This window comes from Mangifera indica, chromosome 2 (assembly GCF_011075055.1).
Source record: "Mangifera indica cultivar Alphonso chromosome 2, CATAS_Mindica_2.1, whole genome shotgun sequence".
In the NCBI taxonomy this organism is placed as follows: domain Eukaryota; kingdom Viridiplantae; phylum Streptophyta; class Magnoliopsida; order Sapindales; family Anacardiaceae; genus Mangifera; species Mangifera indica.
In genome coordinates this window covers 16,930,492-16,944,195 of record NC_058138.1, presented here as the reverse complement: position 1 = coordinate 16,944,195, position 13,704 = coordinate 16,930,492, and the positions used below count along the sequence as shown (strand labels likewise).

The window sequence follows — 13,704 nt, the reverse complement described above, 5'->3', positions numbered from 1 at the left end:
ATTAGTATTTGGATAATTAACACTAACAAGATGTAAATTTGAAATTGAATAAAGAAGTTATTGTAGATAAAAAAGACTTAACTATCAAAATCAATCATAATGTGAAAGATAATATATTCAAATAAATTAATGTGTTGGATTTACCACCCCAGTCTCAACCAATGATTTGGTCTCGCGATTTTCCAATTTTTTAAGCAATTACTATATTAAGAATTGAATGAGAGATAACAAAAGGTTTGGGTTTCGAAACAAGTTATGTAAATACAAATTACTTCATTAACTAGTTTATGTCTTCTAACACAGAACATAGTTTCTTCCCTCAAATAATCTCAAATGAGTCTTTTTGTTTCATGAGTTGAATACTTTTATTATTGATTTTAAAGTGAATCTTAACAAAAGTCCATTTGTTAGATTAGTAAAACCTCTTCTACAATCACTAGAAACTTTAGTAGTGAATCGCATAGTTGACTTTTACTTCCCAAATCTAATTATACATCAGTCGAAAACTATAATTGACAACATTATGAATGAATAATTTTTCCTTTGTACTCATCCTAACTAGCACATATGATCATATGCAAGTGTTATCAAAAAATTATTATTGAATTTCTTTAAAAAAACACAAAGCAAAATTTCTGGAAAAAGCTATACATTACAAAACAGATTCATATCAAATATATAAATTCTCTCCTCTTTGTTTGAACTCTAATAAATAATCCATACTTCCACTCTTATACTCTTAGTTGCAATTGCTTCACTCTTCATAAAAACTCATTTACAATAGCTTCGGATGTGAGTGACTTCTCAATGCTTTGATTAACTTAATATGATTAAAGAATATGCTATATTGGGCAAGTATAAGTTTCCTTTGTTCATTCATCATCGTGAACAACACTTGGTTATGAATTTTCTTCTTCCATTTATTTTAGCAAGTTCGATGGTATGGACTTGCTTAGGAAATATTTATGTTGATTTGCATAAGCCTCTTGGACTTCGAGAAGGCAAGTGGCATCCTTCATTTTCCCCATCCCATGCCTTATTTTTGTAATTTCAATTAAAGTAAGAATATATTAGAATTAGGGGGCGTTTGATTTGGATAATATTTGATTACTAAAATAAAAAGATTACCTTAAAGATAGATTACTTAGAAGATTACTGGGTATAAATGATTACTATATTTGATAAAATTTGGTAAGTATAAGTAATTATTGTGTTTGGTTAAAGGTAATAAAAGATTACTAGTAAATTATTTTATTTAAATGCTCTTAAATATAATTATTTTTAAATATTTTTTATATTATTTGTCATATTAATTAAAAATAAATTTATTTTCATCTCAAAAAATTAATAAATAATAATATAATTATAATAAACTCAAGATTACCCCAGTAATCTTTAAATACCTAAGGTAAATGTGGTAATCAGATTACCACCTATATTACCTGTCATGTCAGCATTGGTAATAGAAGATTACTGTAATCTTTTATTACTAACAAGTCAAACAAGGGAATAAAAGATAGATTACTAAGATAATCTTAAAATCCTTCAATCAAATGCACCCTTAATATTTGTATTAAGTGTTCATAGCAATTTCGTAAATTCACTAAAAAGAACAAATCAGTAATTCATCATGAAATCAAACAATTTTCATTAACAAAAGTGGATTATGGGTCGAAAAGTGGACTTGTCAAACTTAAGATATGAAAGGTGATCTCATCAAAGTTTGGGCGGAATTTATCCTTCAACCATCATTTTCTTACGTTGTTTGAGAAATCACACACTTTCCCACATTCTTCTACCAATGTACTCAAATGTTAAGTGATGGACAAATCTACCCTCACAGACCGGCTCATGGGGAATAATTGAAATCTTTTATATATTTCACGTTGGAAGTTCCACTTGATAAAAAAATAAATTAAGCTGTCATATATGCACCACATTGATTGGTTGACAATGCCCCTTTGGTGCTTGCTTGGTGTAACTGATTTTTTATATATAATTTGAATATTCAGATAATATATTATCATATAATTAAATATTATTTTATTTTTAATTATAATCATCTAATTATATAATAAAATATATATATATACTTAAATATGATATTATAATCAGTATCTCTACTATAAAATTAATTCCATATACAAATTAAGGCATTAAAAGTATAAACCATCTTCAGATCCAGAAATTTAACATCTGATATTTATATGTTTTTGTTTTTATAGGGCATGATTTTATCCTTACAATAAACTTAAAATTTTGGTGGGTAGGTACAAGTGGGTTCATAAAATGTGTGATTATACAAAAACGGCGCCGTTTTGCTGGAATAAGTTATAACTTGGGTGACTCATTTTCGTTGGCCAATAGCGTCTCACCAAAACAAAAATAAGCCACGCGGCAGAAATCTATTGGAGGATGATTCAACCTGCCACAGTTCGCTCTTTCTATATAAAACCACACTTCCGGCTCTGCTGCCGAATCGAGAAGAGGCTGAAGAAAACAGGAGATCCAATGGCTTTAACAAAGCTGATTTCTCTCACACTTTTGGGGACTCTATTCCTATTGGGCACCTTCACTTCAATTCAGGTTCATGTTGATTTTGTTTGGTTTCATGCTGTTTTATTGTCAGATCGAGATTGATTCCTGATTCAATTTGATGATGATAATGCGATTACACGAAGTGGGTGTTGTTTATTTTGTCTGATCCGTGGAAATTTAACTTCTTTTTGGGGGTTTCAGGCGAAGAAATCAGATTTGAAAGAAATTACAAACAAAGTTTACTTTGATGTCGAGATTGGGGGAAAACCTGCTGGTATGCTTTACTTTTCAGTATCACTGTAAATTTCAGATGTGATATGGAAAGCAGATTATTTTTTTATGTGAAAAGCTTGATTTTATAAGGATGGTATTCATGTTAGTTTGCTGTGAAGTAGTTGAATGCTAGTGAAAAAATTGGGATATTCTGCCAATCATGAGAGGGATTTAATGCACTGGATAAGAATTAAGTATTTTTGTTATAAATATTTTTCTCCTTCTGTTGTTATAAATTGATCTGTTTTAATTGACTTTTTCCCTCAAAAGTTCTCATGTTTTATATTAATATCTAGCTTATCAGTCAATGGTTGTTCTCAGGTCGTATTGTGATAGGTCTCTTTGGGAAGACGGTTCCTAAAACTACAGGTATAGTTGTGCATATCACATAGAAAATTGTGGACTTTCAAGGCACGCTTTATTTTTCAGTGTTATTGACGACATCATTTTTTTTTGTTTCTGCAGAAAATTTCCGAGCACTTTGCACGGGTAAAGTATTGATCTTTTTCTTATGAGTTTGTAGTTTATCAAATTCAAATTTTCTTGTTGAGCTGAAACTGTATTTTGAGTTATCAACTAAAAGTGGTGTTATTCAAATCAATGTAGACATCTTATTAGGTAACAACAATCTGGGCTTGAGAAAACCATTAAAATATACTCTTGCAAGTTTTATTTTTTAAACTTTTCTGCACAATTTTGATATTAGTTGGACGAAATGAACATGTTGCATTAGAGTATCTTTTCAAGTGTTTTATTCTGTCATTCAAATAGCTATTGGCAAGTTTTAAGGAAACCATTCCACTAAATTGAATATTTTTCAAATTGTCATTTGTTTCAGGAAACCGTTAGATTGAACATTTTTGCCAGTTGTTTTGGACACTTGCTAAACATCAATAAATTTGGATTCATGGCACTCATTGACATGTCCTATTACAACAAATCATTGATGTTAGTGTTTAATTATATATCTTTATCATTTCAGGGGAGAAAGGTGTTGGAAAGAGTGGGAAACCTCTCCATTTCAAGGGAAGCACATTCCACAGGATTATTCCCAGCTTTATGATCCAAGGAGGTGACTTTACTCATGGAACTGGAATAGGTGGAGAATCAATTTATGGAGAGAAGTTTGCTGATGAAAACTTCAAGCTAAAGCATACTGGACCAGGTATGATAAATATCCCTATTCTTCTGAATGAATGCTATATTTTCCTGAAGCATGATTCAAGAGTTAAAAACCTTGTAATGATCAAACATTGCTGCTGTATTTCTGTAAACAGGTCTTTTGTCAATGGCAAATGCTGGTCCAGACACAAATGGTTCACAATTCTTCATCACGACTGTGACAACCAACTGGTAATTAACTGCACTCATGAGAAATCGATGGAAAACCTAATCTAACGGTTCCTTTAGCCATTGTACTATCTAATGATTTAGTTTATGTTAATCATGTCAGAATCAGGGTTTTTTTTAATTTTTCCAATTTTTTAGTACGGCCTTCAACATAGTAGCCACCATGGGTTTGTTTACCAATCCATGGATAGGGAAACAACAGCGATGATTGAATGTAGAATTATCAAACTTTAAGATTGGCTTAACTGATCTCCAAGACTATTTACAGGTTGGATGGCAGACATGTTGTATTCGGGAAGGTGCTATCAGGAATGGACGTTGTTTACAAGGTTGAAGCTGAGGGGACGCAAAGCGGCGAACCAAAGAGCAAAGTCGTAATTACTGACAGCGGTGAACTTCCCCTGTAGTTCCCATCATTTCTGCACCCTAGTTTTCAGTTTCCTTTTTATTTTCTGTTAAGAGATCTTTTCTTAAGAACATTATGATAAGTAGGATTATCTGTTAATTCGGTTTTTAATTTAATTTTCTGAAGTGAATGAATCATATACTTGCATTTGGTTAGGAATAATCTTGAATTTACAATATTGTGACATCAATTAAAAAAATAACATTAATGCCTGCCTATCAAAGCTTCTAAATAATATATTATTTATAATGAAATTATTATCTTAAGAGTGATGCATAAAAGAAACATTAATTTGTAAACAAAGAATAAAATTAATAAAAAGGAAATTATAATCCTACCATGATTAATGTGCTCTAATCCACCCATAACTTCAAATCTTCTCTACCACCGCAGCCTCAATTCCCAACCTTCATACGGCGACTGTTGACGGCGTCTAATCCTTAGCTGCCATGTTGAATTGCTGTCAAGCTCTGAATCCTCTCCAATTGCTGGCTTCCATGATTCCATCCTATTTTCGTCTTTAGGGATTTGTATGTGTCATGCATTTAGTGGGGGGTAATATTTTATTATTAAAATTGAAAAAATATTTAAGGTGAATATAATAAAAAATTACCAAATCTTTAGCAGAGTAATCTCTATCCATTCCAACCAAGCATTCACTAAAAGTATAATTTAGGAGAGTAGAATTTTTGTATTTACTTGATATTATTACGTGGATGTAGTCTTATGTTAAAGACAAAACCTATCGGGCTTCCCCGAAATTACAGTTGAAAATAAGGCTTTCGTATCTGACAAACAATTTTAATTGGCATGCTCAATAAAACCATCGCACGTGAGAGGATCATTCTACTGCCCATTTGATTAAGCAGTTTGTGTCACGTGTTAGTATTGTGCCAGAAACCTTACATTGAATATTCTTGCTTACAGAGTGATCTAAAAATTGTTTTATATATATATAATTTGACGTTTTAAAAAAGGTTAACCAAGTGAGAAAATTTAAGATCAAGGAGGAGAGCATGAAGTGAAGCTAAAGTTACAAAGAAAAGTCTTTAGGTCACTTAAACTGATCAGTTTGTGAAGTTAACTTACAGATGTACAATCCTAACATGTATCATGTCATTACTAAGATACACATTTTTCTTCAGATTAATGGATGTACATGTACAACATACATAACATCAGGTGTGAGCCACTTCTAGCTCTGACTTTTCACCTACCTATGCCATGTACACAAATCAACATCTCAACACTACACCACCTGTGACTTCTTCATTCTTAAATGGTTACTCCAAAAATAATAACCTCTAGCTAGTTCCTACCCCCACCTGACTACACCAACATCACTCCGAATCACTCTCCGAATCCAGAAAGCTGAACTCTCTATACCCGTCAAACCTTACTACAACTGTTCCTTGGTTTTCTTCACTCCATTGCAAATTTTCCTTTTCTATAAGATTAATCACCTGCACGAAGCAAACTACGTTATGCGCAAACACATACAATTTACTGTGTCCTTTCAAAGATTTCGCAAGTTCTTAAAGGACTTGTGCATGGTTAATCAGGAACAAAACGTGTGAAAAGTTCACCAACCAGCCTTTATATTATACCAAATACTAATCTAGCAATGGATTGATTTGGTGGAGGAGAACCCACGATAGGAAACCCAAAACCTTGTAGCAACCATTACTTTTATAAAAATTATACCAAATACATGACCGCTATACACTATCAGAAGACAGAATGGTTGACTTAGCAGTTCATTCAGTTTCCCTGTGCACACATAATCCTGGCTGTGTTTCCAACTACAGATGCCTCTTAAATATACCAAGTTGGCTGTTTCAAATCTTTTGTTTGACTAATTTTACACAAGAGGTATTAGCAATGATCTCTCCTAAAGTTCTATAAAAGTGTGTTTTAGCTAAAACATTTTGAAATTATCAACACATCTCCTCTCAAGCATTGACCATTGAAAGTAAATGTTGACAGGCCTCAAAAAAATGATAACAACAATTGACATTCAAAGTAATGATAATAACAATTGTGCCATTACCTTTTAAATGAATGACATTTCCAAATGCTCTTAAAAATTCATAAAATAGCATCTATGGTTTTGTGATTTAACATTTGATTACTTTAACATAAACAAAGGCTATAATCATTGCACCTGTTAGGTCTGCAAATAAAATTATTATTCATTCTAATGCATGAGGGATTGTATGATTTTTCCCTGTTTTCTATTGACAATGAAAACGTTATTGTTATGTTTGCTTGCTTCCCATATCAATGTTCCATGGTACAATTGACAAATTTAACTAATAAGATTCATCAAGTTTACAATCATTCATAAAAAAAATTAAAAAGAAAAAAGAACGGTACTATTGTTATTGTCATCATTTTTAATGAAAATCAAAGGGCATTTTAGAAATTTTATGCAACTAGTCAAAATTAAAGTCAACATATAGCTTTGAAGGTTGCTGTGTGATAAATCCAAAACATTTGCACTGAAATGACATTTTTTTAAAGCCCAAAGGTAAGTTGTTACAAATACCCCTTTGACACACAAGACATAAGTAGATGAAGTGAGTAGACTAGAACCCATACCGAGTGTTTCAGTTTTGACTTTCCTTTACCATGCGAGCCACATCCTGTGATAACCCTCAGAGCTTGAATTGCTGAATAGGATTAAGAAACATAAGAACATAACTAAAAGAATACAAATTGCACATATGAAGATATAGCATACTTGCTTTCAGATAGAAGATGAGCATACAGGAAAGATAAAAGAGGATTCAGAAAATGCTTACATTGAACATATGATCCCATAAGGAGGTGAAGTTTAAATAGCTTCATTGCTGGCTTGACATGTTGCCCATGCAAATCAATTGTTATCACATTTTCTATGTCCCGATTTCTGCAATTTTTAGGCAGTAGCTAGTTCATTTCAGAACATTAAAAATACACAACACGTAGAACATGAGCAATAGCTAAGGCACCTGACCTCGCTTTAAATATATCCTGGGTTGCCCTTTCATCTGCCTGACGAGCTAACTCAGTCTGTAATTTCCCCTATAAGCAAGAAAACTGGTTAAAATTTTATGATCAAGCATCCACTATTCAACATCAGACATCATATTAATCTCCAAACAATCACACTGCTCAAAGGCATTTTAACCAAAAATGAAATTATATATCCACAAAAGTATGAACATATTATATTCTATATTGTATTCAGATGTAGGCAAATCTGCCTCCAGATAGCTCCTAAGAAACACCAACTAATAAGATTGAGTATTCAAAGCAGCCACATTAGCAATGCTGGAAAAACATTCAGTTGTTACATATCCTAACATTGTGACTTTTTATAAATCTTAAAGCAGCCAAAAGAGGCGCTGTAAGATTCAGAAGCTACTAACAAATTGCCCATGACAATACAGTTGTATTTGTATCTTATTTTCTTCCACCTATGAAGAATTCAGTAACCTATTGACCTATACATGAAATGAAGGGAATAAAATCAATGTAGGAAGCCGATATAGCTTTCAGCTGATCATTTGCATGATCTTTCTAGTCTAACAGTCAGCAACTATATGTTGTTGATTACTCAAAGAAATAGCAGATATAAATACTAAAATAAAGAAACCTGATCAGAAAGATAAGCTGCATACTGCCAATCACCCTTTGAATACGCTGCTGCGGCCTGTAGTAGAACGTAGCTTTTATAAGACAATTTACATATATCTTCATCATGAACTTGACTATGATATCACAACATCACCGAAATCTTGTAAAAAACACTAAAATTGCCAAACCTTCTGGTAGGAGGATTTCGTTTTATCCCAGTGCTGCTTAGCATCCTTTCTATAAACTTGATATTCATCTCCCTTAGCTACATATTCAAGTGAAGAAAACAGTAAGTAAACAGCAACAGCCAAAAAACAGTTATGAATTATGCACACATTAAACAAATTATTAAAGAAGGATATAGCCAAGACAAACATTTTGCAAAAATACAGCATAATAAAGATATGTTCAATACCACAAAGCTCCTGCTGCTGAGATTCTGTGGTGTCAGAAGGGCAAACATTAAATCGAGGTCCTACTGACTGCAATTTCCTTACTACATTCCTCCAATTCATGGTGTTTTGTTCATGCACAGGACTCTTGGAGATGTTAAACAAAGATTCCAACACCTCTTGAGGGAGGTCAAACTTGCCACTTGGCTTGGTAGGAGATACTTCAGAAGAAAGAACCTTTGAATAATTCCTTTTATGCAAAAACACACAATCTTTTAGGTTCAGGTTCCAAACACTCAGTTCTTCAATGCAGTGAAATTCGAAAATGAACTTAGACTAGTATTACAGGATACTATAAACGTGTTCCACAACCTTTCCTGATTTAACGTACAAATATTAGTATATATTAAATACTTATTCTGTAAAGTATAAGGTACCAGATGAAGTAACTACTGATCACCCTAAGTAAAACCTTTAATACATTAGCAAGTATATGATACACACACCACAGGTGTCTTGCCATAGTGCTATATGCAGTCAAAACGGAGTTTCTACAAAGTACTTAAGGCCTATATTTTGAGGCTCACTGCAAAATGCAGCTCAGGGAGATAACACCTTGACTGTGGAGATACAAATTTCATGATAAAAGTATTACGAAAAAATGAAGCCGAAAGAATGAGTCTTGTGTAATAATGTAAATTTCAAGCATTAGGATCCTTCATGCTGAGAAATAAACTCTCATGAGAAGTTGCAAATTGAATGCATGGGGCATTCAGTAGATAATTTAATATCTAATTTCTACATTTTTAACTCAATATTTATACAAGATGATATCCATAAAACAGAAATCAATAAAATTCTAATGTAAGAAACAAAATCCACCAGAAACAACAAACATAAGATCTTCCACAATGATAAAATGACATCAATAAACAAAATCATTTCTATCTTCAAAAAATTTTCTGAAGTTGGATTAAAAAAAATGTTAAAACATCTTTGATTCAAGACTTGCTTATAGAAACATGCCAATGCCCTCACACAAAATTTCTTTAGAACTTTTAAAAGGGAGGAAGAGATGCCAATGAAACACAAAAGCAACAACAATAATAATGGGTAGGAATGAATAACCTGCAATTAAAGCCCATAGACCATATATTATCATTTAGATCAGTTTCAGATGAGCGAGAAGTGCAATCAGATACTTCTGTCAGCTGTTACAAAAAATTCAAGATCACCAACCAAAAGATGAATTAAATAGTCACAATTCAAATTCTCCAAAGATAGGAGGTTAACCTCACACAACAAATAAATGTACAGGATGAATATAGAGAACATAAGTTGTCAGAACTTGATTCTTTAAAGGCTCATAGTATAAACCTTACATTTATACATACTTTTTCTTCCTAGTAAGAATCCTTAATCACTCCTATATTTGGAAACAGCATGCCAGTTGCAGAAAGAGAATAACAATCAATAGAGTTGGAACCACATGGATAATATTTTCTTAAAATCTGTCTTCATGAGCCTATCACTAAATTTTTTATACATGGACGCTGAATTAGGTCTTTGGCTATTAGTTCACTGAGACTAAATTTACACATATAAAACATCAAATTGAGTTCTTTGAACCAAACTAATTAACCTTTTCGCCTGCATAGCACAGCATAATAAGAGGTCTAGGTCAGGGAGGGACAACGACATTCGTCTAGCAATTATTATCTTGAATAATCTAAGAAAGTAAAAACATTGTCATACAGTCAGAACACCAAAGTACAAGTCACAAGCTTACACAGAAACAAAAAATTATTTTTGCAGTTACTAATATTTAATAGAATAGTACTTACATTGTCACTAGATCCAATGCAAAATCTTGCATCTTCCTTAAGGTTAAAATCATCATTGCAGTTCCCATACTGTTCATTAGAGGAAGCTGACAAATCCATCAATGACTCCAAAGCCTACAAAAGATATTTAAACATTAATTAAGTAATATTATTCAGAAAAGGTAATGTGCATATAAACACAAGCAATCAACAAAATAGGCAAAACAATAATTCAAAATGTAGCGTTCTCATTTTCTTCATTTTCATCACTCAACCACTGGTTTACCACCTGTACCCAGCACACTTCCAAACTGACCTACTGACAAGGCCATCAGCCCATAAAAACCTATAATAAAGCACAGATCTCCAAGCCCTACAAGATAATTAATATGCATAAACAAATATTAAACTATTTTGTGAATTATCCATATTGAACTAAAGTATCACATTTAGCATCCCTGAACTTTTGTAGAATGTACCATTCACACTAATTAATTACAATGTATTCTTATCTTTCCTTAGAATAACATTCCAATTAAACAATAGTTGGATGTGTTAAATAAGAGACATCTGGAATAGTAGATTTATCCTATAGAAAAAAATACTTAAAATATATTTCAGATGTATCAGACAATATTGCATATTACCAAGAATTACAGTATTAAACCGTGCTACATTTGGTTTTACATCTAGAAACCAAGAAAGAAACAGAGACAATATTTACAAAAAAAAAACACTTTTCACATACAAAAATATAAGGAGAAGAAAAGATCCAGCAGAAACCGAGGAAACACACAGAGATAGTAGTTGCAAGAAAAAGAATTTTTCACTTTCCTAAAAATAAGTAGACGAAAAGATGACAAGCGCAGACTTCTCACATATGATTCATCCAAGAAAATGCCATTGCATATAGGTTGAGAGGTAAAGATCAGATGATCTCTCTTTCAGTGACTGGCCAACAATTATAACCAGACTAAGACCTCAGTAACAAATAACAGTATTTATTTTAACTTTACACAACTTACAAAATGAAAATTTAATCAGATGGAAAAGAAATCGATACAGGTTTAAGCGAGAATGACAATAATACCTTTTCAACATTATACCCGCACTGAACTGCAAAGAAAAAAAATTCAGGTCATGCAATATATAAGCGCAATTAACTATCTCATAGAAACTCCCAATTAGCTACTAGATAAAACAGGTTTTGCTCAGTTTTATTCAGGAAACACCAGTTAAACACAGGCATGATTACAATAATACGCAACATGTCAGAAACAGTCTTTCAAACATTGCTTTACAACAGACAGAAGTTCAAGAAAGAGTTTGACATATGGTGTCATGAGTAACTAAGATAACTAGTATGAGAAGTATACCCCCTAGCACGAGCACCGGAGAAAACTGCTAGCCTATAATATCTTAAATATCTATCCAGGAGGAACCTATAATTCTAATCTGTAGGAAAAAAAAAAGGGCAAACATCCAACCCACCCCTTTAGTTTATTAAGGTAAATAACTTGAATAGTAAACAATAAAATTTCTTCATATTTTAACTTGTAGTACGTGGAATCTTATTAGTTCGGGTTCTCTTCTTTTTTAGTACTTTCCTGCACAATATCTATGTGCTAAGTTTGCTACCACAGATTTAAGAAAAATATACAGAAGGTACATCCTCCAACAGTCCATCTTATCTAACACAAGATTATAAATCATTATCACTTCCAGTCTCTCCACTCCATTTAATTTCTTCACAACCTCGATCATAAATAATTCAGTTCTGCCATCAAATAGCATTACTCCACTATCCGATTACACTACCAAAAATACTCCCATAAACCCTTTCAAAAAATAGTTCTAATTTCATTTATCAAAATTATATCCAGTGCCTTCATGATCTACAAGAATTACACTCCTTTTAAACATATCACGTCCATCAAAAATTCAAAACACCATTATTCTACTATACCTATTTTAAAACTCAACTCAAACCTGCTTATTTAACAATACAAGTATTATAAAATAAATACTTCACTGACAACTTACGAAGCACATCTTTGACCACAGCCATACTCAACTCGCTATCTTCGCCAAGCATCGAGTACAAAAACTGTTCCACCTCCTTTTCATTAAACCCATTCTGATCATTAACAACTTCCTTAAATTTCTCCGCTTTTCTCTGACTCGCCCTCACGTACTCCTTCCCCAACACATTTGCCACCGTTCCGGTAACCGCCACCGCTCTCTTCTGCCTACTCGCCCCCTTCTTCACCATGTTCTGCACACAGCTCCTCCCAACGTACCCCACGCTTGAGCTCGAGCTCGAGCTCAATCCCGAAGATCCGCCAAAAAACGAACTCGCAGTCGACGGATCTTCACTATTCTCTGACAACGTCGTCAAAATCTCCGCCTTTTTGTTGGCATCAACGTCCATTTCTTTAAGAGAAACATCTTCCAAAGCATCGGTCAACAAGCTAACACTATTGATCCGTCTTTCATCATCCAGTCTTCCACGTGGCGAACCGTTAGTGGTTGGTTTGACAGCGGCGCGTGATCGCTTCTTCTTCCTCTTAGACTTGGTGTCCTTCATAATCTCCGACCAGAAACAAACTCAACGGCGGTGAATTTGTGAACGGTCAGAGACCAAGGAAACCGGAGGGCGAAAAAGAGAAGAGAGGAAAAGCTTAGGGTGAAAAAAGGCAATTTAGAAGAGAAACAGTCCGGGGTCGGTGTGGTGGGACAGACAAATTATGCGTGATTGAATTTGACTACGTACTTGAGAATGTGACGACGGACGTCTAAAGCTTGTATTCATTTAACTGCCTAATGTATTTTCCTCATTTGATGGTAATCTCTTTTAAAGGGCAATAGACGGGTTCCCAGTCCCACCCAAGGTTTAATATCAATCCAATAAAGTCTCGGATTATTAACTTTCAAAATTTAAATACTTAATTATACGTTAATTTTAACTAACAATTTTAGTTAAAATTAAAAAAAATTATTATTTAATAAAAAAATTTAAAAAAATAAAATTTTTATTATATTTTCAATTTAAATTTAAAAATTTATTATTTTTCTCTCACCTAAAATTTGAAAATAAACATTTCTCTCCTAAGGTTTATAGTTTTTCCTTGCTAATACTCTTTCGGTGATTAGAGCTAACCAACCTCCATATTGGTGCTCCTTCCTCTCTTGATCAATGATGAATCATCAACTAACCGGAGGTGGATAAATGATTCGTTAATGTGAAGATGAAACAGATATGTGTGTGTAACACCCCTCCCTAGAAGTACTATCCATCGAA

General features: G+C 33.0%; 2 protein-coding genes across 2 annotated transcripts; one reads left to right on the top strand and one right to left on the bottom strand.

Annotated features, from left to right (window-relative positions):
- The first annotated feature begins 2,429 nt into the window (after window positions 1-2,429).
- Window positions 2,430-4,722, top strand: LOC123201749 (peptidyl-prolyl cis-trans isomerase CYP19-4). Its single transcript, XM_044617311.1, has 7 exons — window positions 2,430-2,586; window positions 2,740-2,812; window positions 3,133-3,180; window positions 3,277-3,300; window positions 3,794-3,976; window positions 4,089-4,164; window positions 4,430-4,722. The coding sequence occupies exons 1-7, from the start codon at window positions 2,512-2,514 to the stop codon at window positions 4,566-4,568; spliced, it is 618 nt and encodes a 205-aa protein (XP_044473246.1). The 5' UTR covers window positions 2,430-2,511; the 3' UTR covers window positions 4,569-4,722.
- An 881-nt stretch (window positions 4,723-5,603) lies between these two features.
- LOC123201740 (SMR domain-containing protein At5g58720) lies at window positions 5,604-13,234 on the bottom strand. The gene is made up of 11 exons (XM_044617301.1): window positions 12,447-13,234; window positions 11,494-11,519; window positions 10,425-10,538; window positions 9,709-9,791; window positions 8,604-8,830; window positions 8,377-8,453; window positions 8,208-8,264; window positions 7,566-7,633; window positions 7,372-7,478; window positions 7,169-7,239; window positions 5,604-6,030 (listed from the first exon to the last, which is right to left on the bottom strand). Exons 1-11 carry the CDS (start codon window positions 12,988-12,990, stop codon window positions 5,908-5,910), a joined length of 1,497 nt encoding a protein of 498 aa, XP_044473236.1. The 5' UTR covers window positions 12,991-13,234; the 3' UTR covers window positions 5,604-5,907.
- Between the last annotated feature and the right edge of the window lie 470 nt (window positions 13,235-13,704).